Source organism: Chrysoperla carnea, chromosome 3 (assembly GCF_905475395.1).
Source record: "Chrysoperla carnea chromosome 3, inChrCarn1.1, whole genome shotgun sequence".
NCBI lineage: Eukaryota > Metazoa > Arthropoda > Insecta > Neuroptera > Chrysopidae > Chrysoperla > Chrysoperla carnea.
In genome coordinates this window covers 81,478,361-81,491,849 of record NC_058339.1, presented here as the reverse complement: position 1 = coordinate 81,491,849, position 13,489 = coordinate 81,478,361, and the positions used below count along the sequence as shown (strand labels likewise).

At 28.3% G+C, this 13,489-nt stretch overlaps 2 protein-coding genes across 2 annotated transcripts in view; one reads left to right on the top strand and one right to left on the bottom strand.

Annotated features, from left to right (window-relative positions):
• The window catches only part of LOC123296297, a 743,564-nt gene that overhangs the window by 540,132 nt on the left and 189,943 nt on the right, over positions 1 to 13,489 (top strand). The window contains exon 2 of the mRNA XM_044877758.1: positions 5,770 to 6,267. Coding sequence (XP_044733693.1) covers positions 5,770 to 6,267 — 498 coding nt within the window. The remainder of the gene's footprint in view (positions 1 to 5,769; positions 6,268 to 13,489) is intronic.
• Positions 2,675 to 4,603, bottom strand: LOC123295101 (zonadhesin-like). The gene is made up of 4 exons (XM_044876320.1): positions 4,516 to 4,603; positions 4,087 to 4,272; positions 2,970 to 3,163; positions 2,675 to 2,802 (listed from the first exon to the last, which is right to left on the bottom strand). Exons 1-4 carry the CDS (start codon positions 4,592 to 4,594, stop codon positions 2,734 to 2,736), a joined length of 528 nt encoding a protein of 175 aa, XP_044732255.1. The 5' UTR covers positions 4,595 to 4,603; the 3' UTR covers positions 2,675 to 2,733.

Here is a 13,489-nt window from a genome sequence, read left to right as displayed (position 1 = left end):
TAAATTTTGTAAATTTACGTTGTTCTTCGTGCGTATGGAAATTGGGATTGTGGCATCATTAGTTGTCATGATTTCGAAAATGACAGATTTTTTACTCTCCTTTTCCCGTCTTACTTTTTTTGGACAGTCTTTCTATTCATAATGAATTTGGCCACCAACGGTCCCAAAAACTCTCTTGCTCTTCCAGGTGGTGAATGAGTTGATAACAGATATTGAATTTGCCACATTATCTATAAAAATGAAACTGATGACTTCATACCATAACAAAATTTGAAGGTTAAATTAAATTATAAACATTCAAAAGTTATTGCCCGCCTCTTTCTTGCCAAACAGAGTTTTATATTTAATCTCTATAACAATACGCAACAATGACGTCGTTTTTAGTTTTATTCAAGAATCTTCTTTCTTTAATTAAGAGTTTTAAACGTTCACTCTTTGATGTTTTAAAAATCCACACCTTTGTTTAGTTGGAAAAAGCGGAGAAAAATATTGAAAATGGGAATTTTTAACAAAGCTTCTCAGTTCATCAACAAATTTACAACACTTTGAAAACGAATGAATTCGCCCATGAGTATTAATATTTGAGCTATGTGTTTCATATTGCCAAAAGTTGATTCAAAAAAATATGAATTCGAGCGTATAATTTTTTCATCTAATGGTAAACATTTTTATATAAAAATATTATAATTTTTTTATTTTCACACTAACTAAATGACCAAAAACATGCAATAATTATTGTAGGTACGTATGGTAAACAATTTAGTGTATGCAAATATTATATTTGAATGTTCATTTTCAAAATATTCATGCGAAAAATTCTCTGATCATTTCTACAAACAAAAATCCTACGCAAAAAGCACTAACAACATTTCTGTTTTATTATTATTATTATTATGAAAAATTATTCAGTTAAAAAATATGATGACAGATTTTCGTCCTAAAATTTCTCGTTTCTGCTTCGAAGTGGAATAAAAAGTATTGCCATGTTAAATGTCTCAACAAAAATTAGTAAAAATAGCTGAAGTTATTTCATGGGCAGTCTGTTTTCGATTTTTCAGATCTTTTAGTTTACCATTCACTGAACTTTTGCCTATAATTTTGTTGGATAAAAAGATACAACATAGAATGATCAACTTGGTAAATTAGTTCATTTTGTCAATCTTTTTCCATCTGCAGCTTTTATACCTACCAATTTCCAATACTAGTCAAATTAAGTATATTTTTATATACAAATATTTTATTTTATTGACCCCTAAATATTTTAACATACAATGCAGAACTAAATTTTTTTGTTTAATAGTATTTATTTTTATAAAATTTTTTTGTTCTGTTTGATGGAAACCCATATTTTAGTTCATTTATTTATTGATCAAATATTTATTTAAAAATATTATTTAAAATAGGAAATTTAGGAAACTATTCAAATGTTTTGAATATTTACTTTTCGTTTGGTATTTTATACCCCATGAACTGAAGGGTAGATTCTTATCTCTATATTTCAAGTCCTTATCTCTACTGTGTATAAAAAGAGAAATCAGATCCTAATTTGTACTTAAGCTACAATGTCCATAATAGTTCATAAAAACATTATGTTATATACCTACTACTTATACTGCTTGTGGCAACAGGCGTGTATCTGTAGATAATACTTATACATCGTATGTATACATACACAAATTGTGCTCACAGCTATACATACATACCACTATACATATTTCAAGTGGAATAATATACTTAATTTATTAAATAGGGTACAATCTAGGTGTGATAGAGTAAAATAAGATTTAATGATTTTGATGACGTCGTAAAGTATAAAAAAACAATTTTTTAGATATTTTGCCCCAATTTTGATCGATTTAAATGAAATTTTTTTAAAGCCCACTAATTTTGGGTCGTTTTTTCTATTTTAATGTTAGTTATTCAGTAATACCAATCCTTGTGACAAATAACGAAACCACGAACAGGAATTATGAAAAAATTGTAGTTTCGTTAAATTTGACAAAAAATTAGAAAAGTATGGCCCAAAATTAGTGACATAACATACTTGTTTTATTAAAATAGGACAAAATTTGGGTGTGATAGAGCAAAATAAGATTTTTTTTAAAGACATCATAAAGTATAAAAAATCAATTTTATGAATGTCTAGGCCCAATTTTGTTTGAATTGAATGAAATTTTTTTGAAACCCACTAATTTTGGGTCTAATTTTACATAATTCGTGTTGAGGGAAAATTCAACCAAAGAATACACATCGTTTTTTACTTGACGGTGTATTATCTCTGGTATGGTAAGAAATCGTAAACGAAGCTGTTCCTTCAATGTTAGAAAGATTTTCGATGATATCTCGAGAACTACTTGTGCAATCGTCAAATGAACATAATTTTTGTGGTTGTTTTATTCTTCTTTACTCTGCCTTTGTCAATAATAGGGACTTTAAAAAAATTATAATCTCTTATTTTATTTTCAAGCATAAAATCACAAAAACAAGGAATTGCTAAAATCAAAAAACTATTGTTTAGGATGGATCATTGTTTATTAAATCAAATCCAAAAAACTACAAATTAATTTTAATTTTAAGTAGTGTAAATAATTTTTTATAAATCCCATCTTCCAATAAAATTTGACTGTAATTGACAATTATCTAACCGAACACATTGATTTGTATATATATTATCTCGATAAAAACCATATTTACAGATACATCCTTGAATGCAAATCTTAGGACAAAAACGCGTTATTGGAGTACATAGGGCGTCACAATGTCCAAAACATTCAGTGAATTCCTCATGTTTCCCTTTACATTCTAAAACAAAGGCAAAAAATTGTATGAATTATTATCAATAGGAGATGAAGAAATTTTGAATCTCATGCCGTTTTCAAGCATAAAATCGAAAAAATTATGGTTATGATGCGGATAAAAAAAATTTTTCTTTTTGACTAGTTTCAATAATTTTTATACTTCTTATTTACCATGGAATTAGGTTGTATTGGACAATCCTCTAATCGAACACATTTATTTATATATTTACTATCTCGATAAAAGCCATCTTTACAAATACATCCTTCCTTGCAAATCAATGGACAATTGCGACTATTTGGGAGAGTACATAGGCGATCACAATATCCTGAACATTCGGTAAATACCTCGTTTTTTCCTTTACAGCCTTAAACAGACAAAACAATTGAAAACAAACAATTGACTGAGTTAATTGTTGAAACACCATGTATAGACAGAGTTGATTACGCAATCGTTTTTTTTTTTTACGTCATGTAAGTAAAAAAAGATAGCCACTCTTAGAGCACCACATATACATACATATCATAGACACATAACTGATATTCCCATATAATACATGCTATGTAATTTGCGCCTAATTTGCGCTTTCGTGGATAAACAGTGATGTTTACGAAATATGTTTCAAAAAAAAAGTTTTTATAAGGAACTTGATTTTTATGAGTAACAATTTTTATATTTAAACTTTTGTTCTATCTACGGACTCAAGCCCCAATTGACCTTTGTTGCTCATTTACGGAATATACGTCACTTTTTATTTCCCGAGTACGCTTTAAAACTTTCAGCTTGATAAAACTTTCAGCTTGATCTTTTTTCGTATTGTCAGTCGGACAGACAAACAGCGAAACAGATGGGCGTCGGGCGGGCAGACGATAGGACAAGCGAAAATGGATTTTATGTACACCTATATCAAAATTTTGTTGGTAGCATCAAATTTTTAAGTGTTACAAACTTGGACTTAGTATACCTTGATATATTTATTTCATATATACATGGTATAAAATTAGAATGGCTAAGAAAAAACATTTTATCATAAGAAAGCTTGGGATTCATTTTAAGATATTCTATAATGACTGATGCTTTTACTTCTATCTTTCAATGAAATATTTACAATAATTGAAATCTAGCACCCCACGCTTTTTGCGATAAAATGATTTATTCTTAATCACCCTTTTTTATAAAAATTTTTTTCTACTTTTTAGTTCAGCTAGCTAAAAGCGTGTTTTTTTTTTAGTTTTTTAGGCTTTTATTTATTTTTGAGTAGTTTCAAAAATGTTTATACTTTTTATTTACCAATAGGCGGTATTGGACAATCATCTAATCGAACACATTGATTTGTATATTTATCTCGATAAAAACCATGTTTGCAAATGCATCCTGGTTTGCAAATCTTTGAACAAGCGCGCATTGTTGGAGCAGTACATAAACGGTCGCAACGTCCGGAACAATGGGTGAATACCTCATGTTTTTCTTTACATCCTAAAACAAAAAAAATTATTAATTATTATAAACAGAAGATAATCCTTAAATTAAATGTCGAAGTAAGTTATGAGAAGGGCCGTTCTCAATTAAATTAATTTAATTATCAAGTTACAATAGAAATTACATGTTTAAATATTAAACAGTATAGTTTCCAAAATTTTACGGTGATTCGTTATCCTAACAAAAATATTTTCCCTGAAAACAACCTATATAAAATAAAAAAATTATATCTTCTCGTACCATGTCGTAAAACTTTTCGATCAGTGCCTTGTAAAGACGCACTAAAACCAGTTAAAATAACAATTAAAATCACAAGCATTCTATTTATAACTTCTATAAATTATTAGAAAATTGAAAAGTCAAAAATTGCTCAAATCTTTTATTAATTAACAAATTATAAACATTTGTTGCGAAACATGTAAGAATTGTTTAAAATTTGATAATTGGATCAGGTTTTTGACTAATAATTTGGTAAAATCATGATTCAAGTTTTTGAGATTTTATTGGTTGTATTAATAATTATCCACACATCATTTCAGGATTCGTCGGTTCATGGACTGTGCGTAAATTTTATTATAAACAATGTATTTATGATACATGTTGATAACTAAAGGTTTTTTTAGGGTAAAAAAACTTGGAAGGATAATTGATCCATGGTGGGTAAATGATCCAAATGGGAGAATTCAATTTTAAGTAATGTTGGCTGGGGAAGTCTACTTCGCCATCTTTCGGAGCACTGTTATTTCTTCACAAATTGCCACAGCTATAATTTGGATAATTCTCACCAAAAATTTTCATTTACATGATGGACTAAGTCTAAATCAATAATAAAAATTTTAGGGAGATTTACCCGATTATTTAATAAAAAAATGACTTCAAAAGTAGGAATATTTAATATTGGTCTTATGGGAAAACGGTAGATGGATGATATGTTCTCATAGATTTCTCCAAAACTAGGTCGGCGGACATTAAAAAAAACTATAAAAATTAAAGTTAAAACTTTAATAAATTATTAAAATTAAAAAAATCTCGCTGTGCATGTCCAATTAAGGATATATGAGCACGGTAGTGAGGACACAAAATAATATATATATATTTTTTTTCAATTTTGATGGTGAATTATGTTATAACTTGATAATATAAAACGAAAAGTAAAAATAAAATTTTTCGATATCTGGAGTAATTTTGAAATATCGAAAATTGAAAATTTTGGGTAGTTATTTAGCTCTCAATATTTCGAAAACCAAGGCCGACTTCAAAAAATTGTATTCTAATTTTTCTTCTACCTTCATGAAGTTATAATAAAATTCATCATCAAAGTTCAAAATAAGGTACAAATAAACAAAACTGCAAGTCTAAGTTTCCATGGCGCTCGTAATACTTTAATCGCTGTATTTAAGTTTTCAGTTTAATTTTCCTGAATCATATATTATTATGCCAATATTCCAACATTCTTAAACATATATCTAATTATTTCCTTTTTCTTTGTTATAGAAAAAACTAGTGGATTACGGCTCATAGAAATGTCCGTACCAACAATAGCAGATCCGCGTGAGTCAATGGAAATTTCATGTACTTTCGATATGGGCGGTGAAGAATTAAATTCGGTAAAATGGTATAAAGATGAAGAAGAATTCTTCCGTTTTATGCCATTGCAACATCCACCAGTTTTAACATTTCCGGTTGCTGGTGTACATTTAGATAATCATATGCATCAACAACATTCATCGCTATCATCATCTGAAATGATTTATGATCATCAAAGTGATGATCACCATATGAGTGGTATTGCTGGGGGTGGCTTGGATGAGAATCATGGTGTTGTACAAAGCTATCATGATGGTATACAAAATAGTTGTACAACATCGTATTGTAAAGTGGTCTTACGGAATTTAACGCGAATACATAGTAGTGGAGCGTATAAGTGTGAAATATCTACGGAAGCGCCAACGTTTAAAGTGGTTTTTGGGACGACAAATGTAACTGTAATTGGTAAGTAGTCGTTTCACACATTTCTTCATTTTTTTCTCAAAACTTGTTAAATATCTAACAGAATTCTAAACGTTCCTACTTGAAAAAAAAAATTAAAATAATAATAACCCAGTCCCAAAGTTGGCAGTTTTATATGAGTTTCCTAATGATTGGAATCAGTACAGCTAAATATTTGTATTTACAATAGAATAATATTTATATAATAGAATGATTGAATTTGTAATATAATAGAATGGAATTGGATTTAAAATATGAATTCATTGATACAAAATCACTGAAGTTAGATAAACAAAACCATTACTTCTATTAAAGAGATTGATTTTGGTTTAAAGTCATGCATTTTATTGATGGAAAATAAAATTGTACTGAGTTGGAATATATAATCGTGTAAATAAAGCGAATTAAAAGAAAATTTTCTTGCGTTTGCTTTAAATAGAAGATTTGGTTATTATGAACACGTATCTATCATGTCTAGTCCATATGTGATTGAGCCAACCACATGAAGATTGTTGTTACTAACTTACAGAAAGTTGGAAATAAACTTATTGATCATATTTATAATATATAGTATATTTCTTGGTAGACTAAGGACACTAAAATCAATAGTAATCCATATATCGCTCTTTCAAATCCGACTTGAAGAAATTTAATTTTTTGAAATAAACTTAATAAAACTGCTTATGTGGTTGTGATAATCACATAAGTGTTTTGTTATAATATTTATAAGTGGTAGAACCAATAAAAAAAAGATTGTTTAAAACTATGTTGCATTTCAAAACAACAAAATTTGTTAGACAGTATATTACTTTCATACAAACAACTAATGCGTTTATATTAACTTCACCACTCAACCTCGTACAGTAGTTGTGTCACATTCGTGGCACCCTTCGCCAAAATTGATCTCGTGACAATCACATACATTGGTATTAAGAAGTTTTTTTTTTTTAGTGTAATCAATTTCATGGCTCTTTCTGTAAAGAGCTTTTACGAATCAGTAAAAGATTCGATACCTTACACAAAGAAAGTAATTTTCTATAGAACGTTGACAATAACAAGTGATAATAAAGTTTACTAAGAATACTAAATATCTTTATTTAAGCACCATGGCGTCAGTTTTGCGCGGTACAGGTGAGAATATGGATGTCACACCTCTTGGTATCTCACCTTTGCACCAGCAAATATGTATGGTGTTGATGGTTACTAGCTCTGTATAAGTATTCGAAGCGAATAACAAAATGCCGTACAGAAATAAACACGTAGGGTTTTGGAAATTGACGGGAGATCAAAAGTTTTTTTTAACTTCCGTTACCTTACTTATTTCTGTACTCCTATTATGTAATTCGCTTCGAATACCTATGCAGAGTTAGTATCCATCAATGCCGTACATGTTTGCTGATGCAGGGCTTAGACACCAAGGGGCTTGACATTCATATTCTCACCTGTACTCGCCTTTACTGCGCAAAAGAAACGCCATTATGTTTAAACTCACTTTTACATATAGGGGCATCTTGTTCAACATGATTCCTGGTGGGCCATTTCCCCCGAAAAATTTCAGCATGGGCTTGTGGTCTATAAATCTTTTCCTCACAGTAGAAGTGTTCAAGTAATACGAAAGTATAATTGTTTGTTAAAAGTTTAACGAATTCTTTGTACAAAATTTGGCGATAATTAATAAAATGATCCACCCGACAATTACTTTAAACAATCAAGAAATAAAATTATTATACCATGTATATGAAATATACCAAGGTATACTAAGTTTAGCCCCAAGTTTGTAACGCTTAAAAATATTGTTACTATGAACAAAATTTTGGTATAGGTGTTCATAAAATCACCTAATTAAACCATTTCCGGTTGTCTATCTGTCGAATGTCTGTCTGTCATCACGATTACTCAAAATCTAAAAGAGATTTGAACCTGAAATAATAGCGTACTTAGGACGTAAAAAGTGAGGTCAAGTTCGTAAATGAGCAAACATAGGTCATTTGGATCTTGTAAACCGTTCGATATAGAACAAAAGTTTAATTGTAAAAAATGTTTCTTTTAAAAAAATAAACAACTTTTGTTTGAAACATTTTTTCGTAAACATAACTGTTTACCCGTGAGAACGCAAGTTATTCGCAAATTGCATACTATGAATTATATGGGAATATCAGTTATATATGGGTGACATGTATGTATGTGTAATGTGACAGGGATAATCAACACTGTCTATACATGGTATTTTAACAATTAACTCAGTCAATTGTTTGTTTTCACTCGTCTTTAGATATTAAATTCGATATTTGGTTAGTGGATCAAATAATAATAATACCACACTGACTAAGAAGTGAAATATGTATTGCATAAATGCATGAATAATGAAGTGTATTCTATATCGATGTAGATAAGTAAATAAAATGTAGATACCTGGGATGTAAGTTAAAACTTCTACAACAAGACTTCTCCTACTTCTAGGTAGATAGTAGCTACTAGACACTAGCACCACCTTCAGTTAGCTAGTAGAAGTATAGAAGTTAGTATGTCAAAACTTATGAATTATTTTATGTTTTGCAAAACATTTGTAGTTAGTTCTTATTGCATTATATGACCTAAATTTACTGCTAAAACTTATACCTCCTATATCAAGGAATATATATTGTTGTTGTACATACATTAATATTTTAGCAAGAAAGTTTTTTGTTTTGACATCATCACACCTTTACATATCAATTTAATCAGAGTTTATAGTTTTTATACATATAGTGTTTTATATACGAAACTCATGTTTTATACGCGAAAGAAATATTTTAGTCGATCATATTTGAATACGCTTACGAAGAAAAACACATGACAAACACAAAACAAGTGAAGACAAACTATCGACTGAGTTAACTATTGAAATACCATGTATAGACAGGGTTGATGACGCAAACGTCTGTTTTTTGATGGCACGTCAGTAAAGAAAGATATCCACTTTTAGATAACTACACATTCATAACTGATATTCCCATATAATACAAACTCTAAGATTTGCATCTAATTGGCGCCTTCGTGGGTAAACAGTGATGTAAACAAAAAAATGGTTAATCAAAAGTTGTTTATTTTTTTATAAGGAACATTTTTTATATTGAAACTTGTGTTCTATCTATAATGGTTTACAAGAGGGGTCATACGGACCCAGGACCCAATTGACCTATGTTGCTCTTTTACGTCCTCAGCACGCAATTTCAACTTGATATCTCTTTTCGCTTTTGAGTTATCGTGATGACAGACGGAGCGACGACAGTCAGTCAGACAACCGGAAATGGACTAATAAGGTGATTTTATGAACACCTATACCAAAATTTGTTCGTAGCATCAATATGTTTAAGCGTTACACACTTGGGACTAAACTTAGTATACCTTGATATATTTCATATACATGATATAAAGAGTGAAAAATACCTGATACGAGTGTACAAGTGCAAATTCTGTGTTGTAAATTCATTTTTTTATCGTGTAAATTATACATTGAACTGTCACCAATTGACAGGTCACATATTAACGTCATCAACAGAAAGCGCCAAAAGACTGCGTTTAAACATCTCAAAATATTTCTGTATTTTAAATATTTTTTACACTTAATTAACGCATTTTTAAGCAGTATTTATTTTTTTGACCATGTTGCAACGGTGTAAACAATGAATTAAAAATATGAAAAAAATACATGAATATCCCCTATTCAATTTGAATTTTTGATGGTAACATTTATATTTATTTTTTTTTTGTGTATGTGTAAATTATTATGATTAATTTAAAACAAATTTGTAATAAATAAATTTTTTTAATTGTAATAATATTTAATAAAATATTCTATTTTATTAAATATTAAATAACATTGTTATTTACCAACACTAGTCAGTTATTATCTATTATTACCTAAATTGAACTATGATGATGTTTTTAAATTAAAATATTATTATTTTATAACTAAAATTTTATTTTTATGTATTATTTTTATATTAGTTAGATGTATAGTAAATGTTTAGGGAAGTGTGAGTTTAAACATGGGGAAATGGAGGGGTGGTGTTTGCATATCCGTACATTTTAGAGGTTGTTTTAATAAAATGTACATTGCCTGGAGATTTCAGATTTCGTTTTTCTTTAATGAAAACAATATTTTAATTCATTTTATTAATTAATTGAAAAAATGAATTAAGGTATTTCGATGCCGTAAATTGGAAATGGTAGATACCAAAGATTTGAAATTCTATTTATCCATTAATCATCCTTTTATACTTTTGTAAAATTCATATCGATTCTCTGTACGGTTTAGGAGAAATTAACTATCAAAGTCAGTGTTTTTACCAAAAAAAGTTTTACATTTTTATGTAGAGTTCTTAATTTTGATATGTATTTAAAGCTTTAAACTTCATGAATAGTACAAGATCCGAATTAAGGTACTTCACTCATCGGTTTACCGAACGAAAGTTGTTTTTTAAGAAATGTAAAATATTTACAAATATTCCTGTAGTAGGTTGCCTAAAAAAATATGGTCAAGAGAACTTTTGATAAAAATATCAAAACTTGGAATGCTTGTAAACTTTAATTTTTGAGTGATATTTTGTGGACAAAGATATATCACCGTATTTGCAATAAAATTATCTTTATTGAGATATGCGAGTTAATGAATTAACAGATGATTGTAATTACTATTCACAACGTGTTTAAATGCGATAATAGTGAACGAAAAGAGGCAGACAGCATATAGCCGCTGCATATTATTTATGACTTTTACTTTCGGGCAGATCAAAATTCGTTAGATATGCAAGTCAATGATAAATTTCAAAAACTTTTACTCTTGAAATTTTCAATAAAAGTAGTCTTGACAACGTTTTTTAGGCAACCTATTGCAGGGATATTTGTTAACATATAATATTTCAAAAAAATAACTTTCATTTGGTAACCAGATGAGTGAAGGTCGATCCTAATTGGTATCTTAGACTAAATATTGACAAAAGTTTTTATGTAAATGGTAACATATTTAATAGCACTCATTGACTATAAAACTCATTTATTACGATTTCTTCATATACAACAATGTAAAAAGGGCTGTTTTTAATAAATAAGTTTCACAAGGTAATCAACTTTCTTTGGCGTCACTCCATAATTGTACATATAATATATAGAAATAAACTAATATTTTATTATTTTATTCATTATGCTATTATTTAATATAATTGATATTTAATTATTATTTTTCGATAGTAACATGTTTATAAATTAGCTTTTTAAAAATTAATTGTTCATTATGGCCAATTCAACACAATATTTTTTGTAAATGTTTCGTATTTTATAGGGGAAACTTTAATTGAAAAAAAATTTTTTTCCAATACATATTTTTTGAGACCTGAGCAAAAAATAATTATAAAAATGGAATATAACCTCCGTTTCTCTGACATATGCCTATAAAGAAGGCCACCCACATCATTATTTATTAATCTTTATTTATTAAATTACATTCATATACATACAATTACATTCTTGATGTATATTATATAGCTCATACATCAGAATAACACATGAGCTATAATTTATAAAAATATATAAAAAAGAAAAAAAAATTTAATCTGACTATTTTAAATTTTTTTCTAAGGTTCATATTTGAACCATATATTAAAGTATTCTGTAAAAATTGAAAATAGTAAATGTCAGATTAAATTTTTATTTTCTTTTTTATATATTTTTATAAATTATAAATTTCTTTATTGAATTCATCAAGACGTTTTATACTGATTTATCATTCCATATTGAATATTTCATAAACTGCTTGTACAAAATGTAAAATAATCTATGAGTATTTATTTTGTTTATTGATAGTTTTGTGTTTGTAATATTAAATGTTTATAGAGATTATATGCATTGAATGTTTTTGAAATCAATTGTATGTGATATGGATAATGTGAAATGGCCTGTGCTTGTTTAATACGTATATTATTCTCATTCCAATTTTGAAAGTACTTTAAATATCATTAGCTTTTTTGACATAAGGCTTTTTTGACATTAATTAATTCGTCCCGATTAATGTATTTTGAGTATTTTTCATGGTTATTTTAGAAGGATTCCAAATTAGAGAGATAAAAAATTACTTTTTTTATTTATTATTCAATCGATATATTCAAAAATTTTTCTCTTCAATTTTTTTTACGTATATATTTATTATTCTTAAGCTAGTCCCACAGTTAATAGTTTTCCATACTTAAATGAGAAATCTTCAGTCATGAAAATTTTCGTAAAAGAAAAAGTTGTACAGCATGACCTTGACCAGAACCTTTTAAATTTCTAGCTGTTCTGTTATAAATGTCAAATACAACGACATTGGTTTTTTTCTTATCTTTTTTCTGAAAAAAATCCGGTTTGTCACTCTTTTCCGATTTTATACTCTGTATATATGAAATATACAATCAAGGTATACTAATTTAATCCAAAGCTTGTTACGCTTAGCGTTAGTGATGATATGAACAAAATTTTGGTATAAGTGTTCATAGAATTACATAATTAGTCCATTTCAGAGTGCCCGCTTGTCTGTCCAACCGTCATCACGATAACTCTAAAACGAAAAGAGACATCAAGGTAAAATTTTTATACCGTGCTCAGGACGTCAAAAGTGAGGTTGACATGGTAAATGAGCAATAGAGATCAATTAGGTCTTGTTTCTTATAAAGAAAGAAATGAATATTGTTTGAAATACTTTTCTTAAGCATCACTGTTTACCCATGAGGGCACAAATTAGGACAAAAGTTTGGTGTCCATTTTCTACAAAAGTATTCAAGATAGTGAGTTAAAAATTTCCAGATAGGTTTAGCTAGTGGTATTGAGAAACATTCTTGAAAAAATATCATGTAAATACTTTTCGAAAACTAAATAATTGTATTGGTTTTGAATTTCTTCTAAGTCATAAAAAGAAATGCAAGCATATACAGGGATTTTTCCAAAGAATTTTTTAGTTATTTTTGTGGTAATTATCTCGTCAAAAAACGGGACGGGTTAATATTTTTTAATACTGAGATATTTTGCTCAGCACATATATATAGAAAATTTATCGTGTCCTGGTTCGAGTGTATTTTTTTCAATTCTCTTTAATTAACATTACTAGACAAGCATTTGTCAATAATTAGTTTACGATTGAATGTAACATATTATATATCAGAATTAGTCGAACGGACCATGATGTAAATATTGTGTGCATAATTAAAATGTG

Bases quoted from the DNA above. Each gene is read 5' to 3' on its own strand.
- LOC123295101 (XM_044876320.1), bottom strand. From the start codon at position 4,594: ATGCTTGTGATTTTAATTGTTATTTTAACTGGTTTTAGTGCGTCTTTA. The intron at 4,273-4,515 runs GTACGAGAAGAT...TTTTTGTTTTAG, and splicing joins TCGAAAAGTTTTACGACATG to GATGTAAAGAAAAACATGAG. The intron at 2,803-2,969 runs GTAAATAAGAAG...CCTTTGTTTTAG, and splicing joins CAATACAACCTAATTCCATG to AATGTAAAGGGAAACATGAG.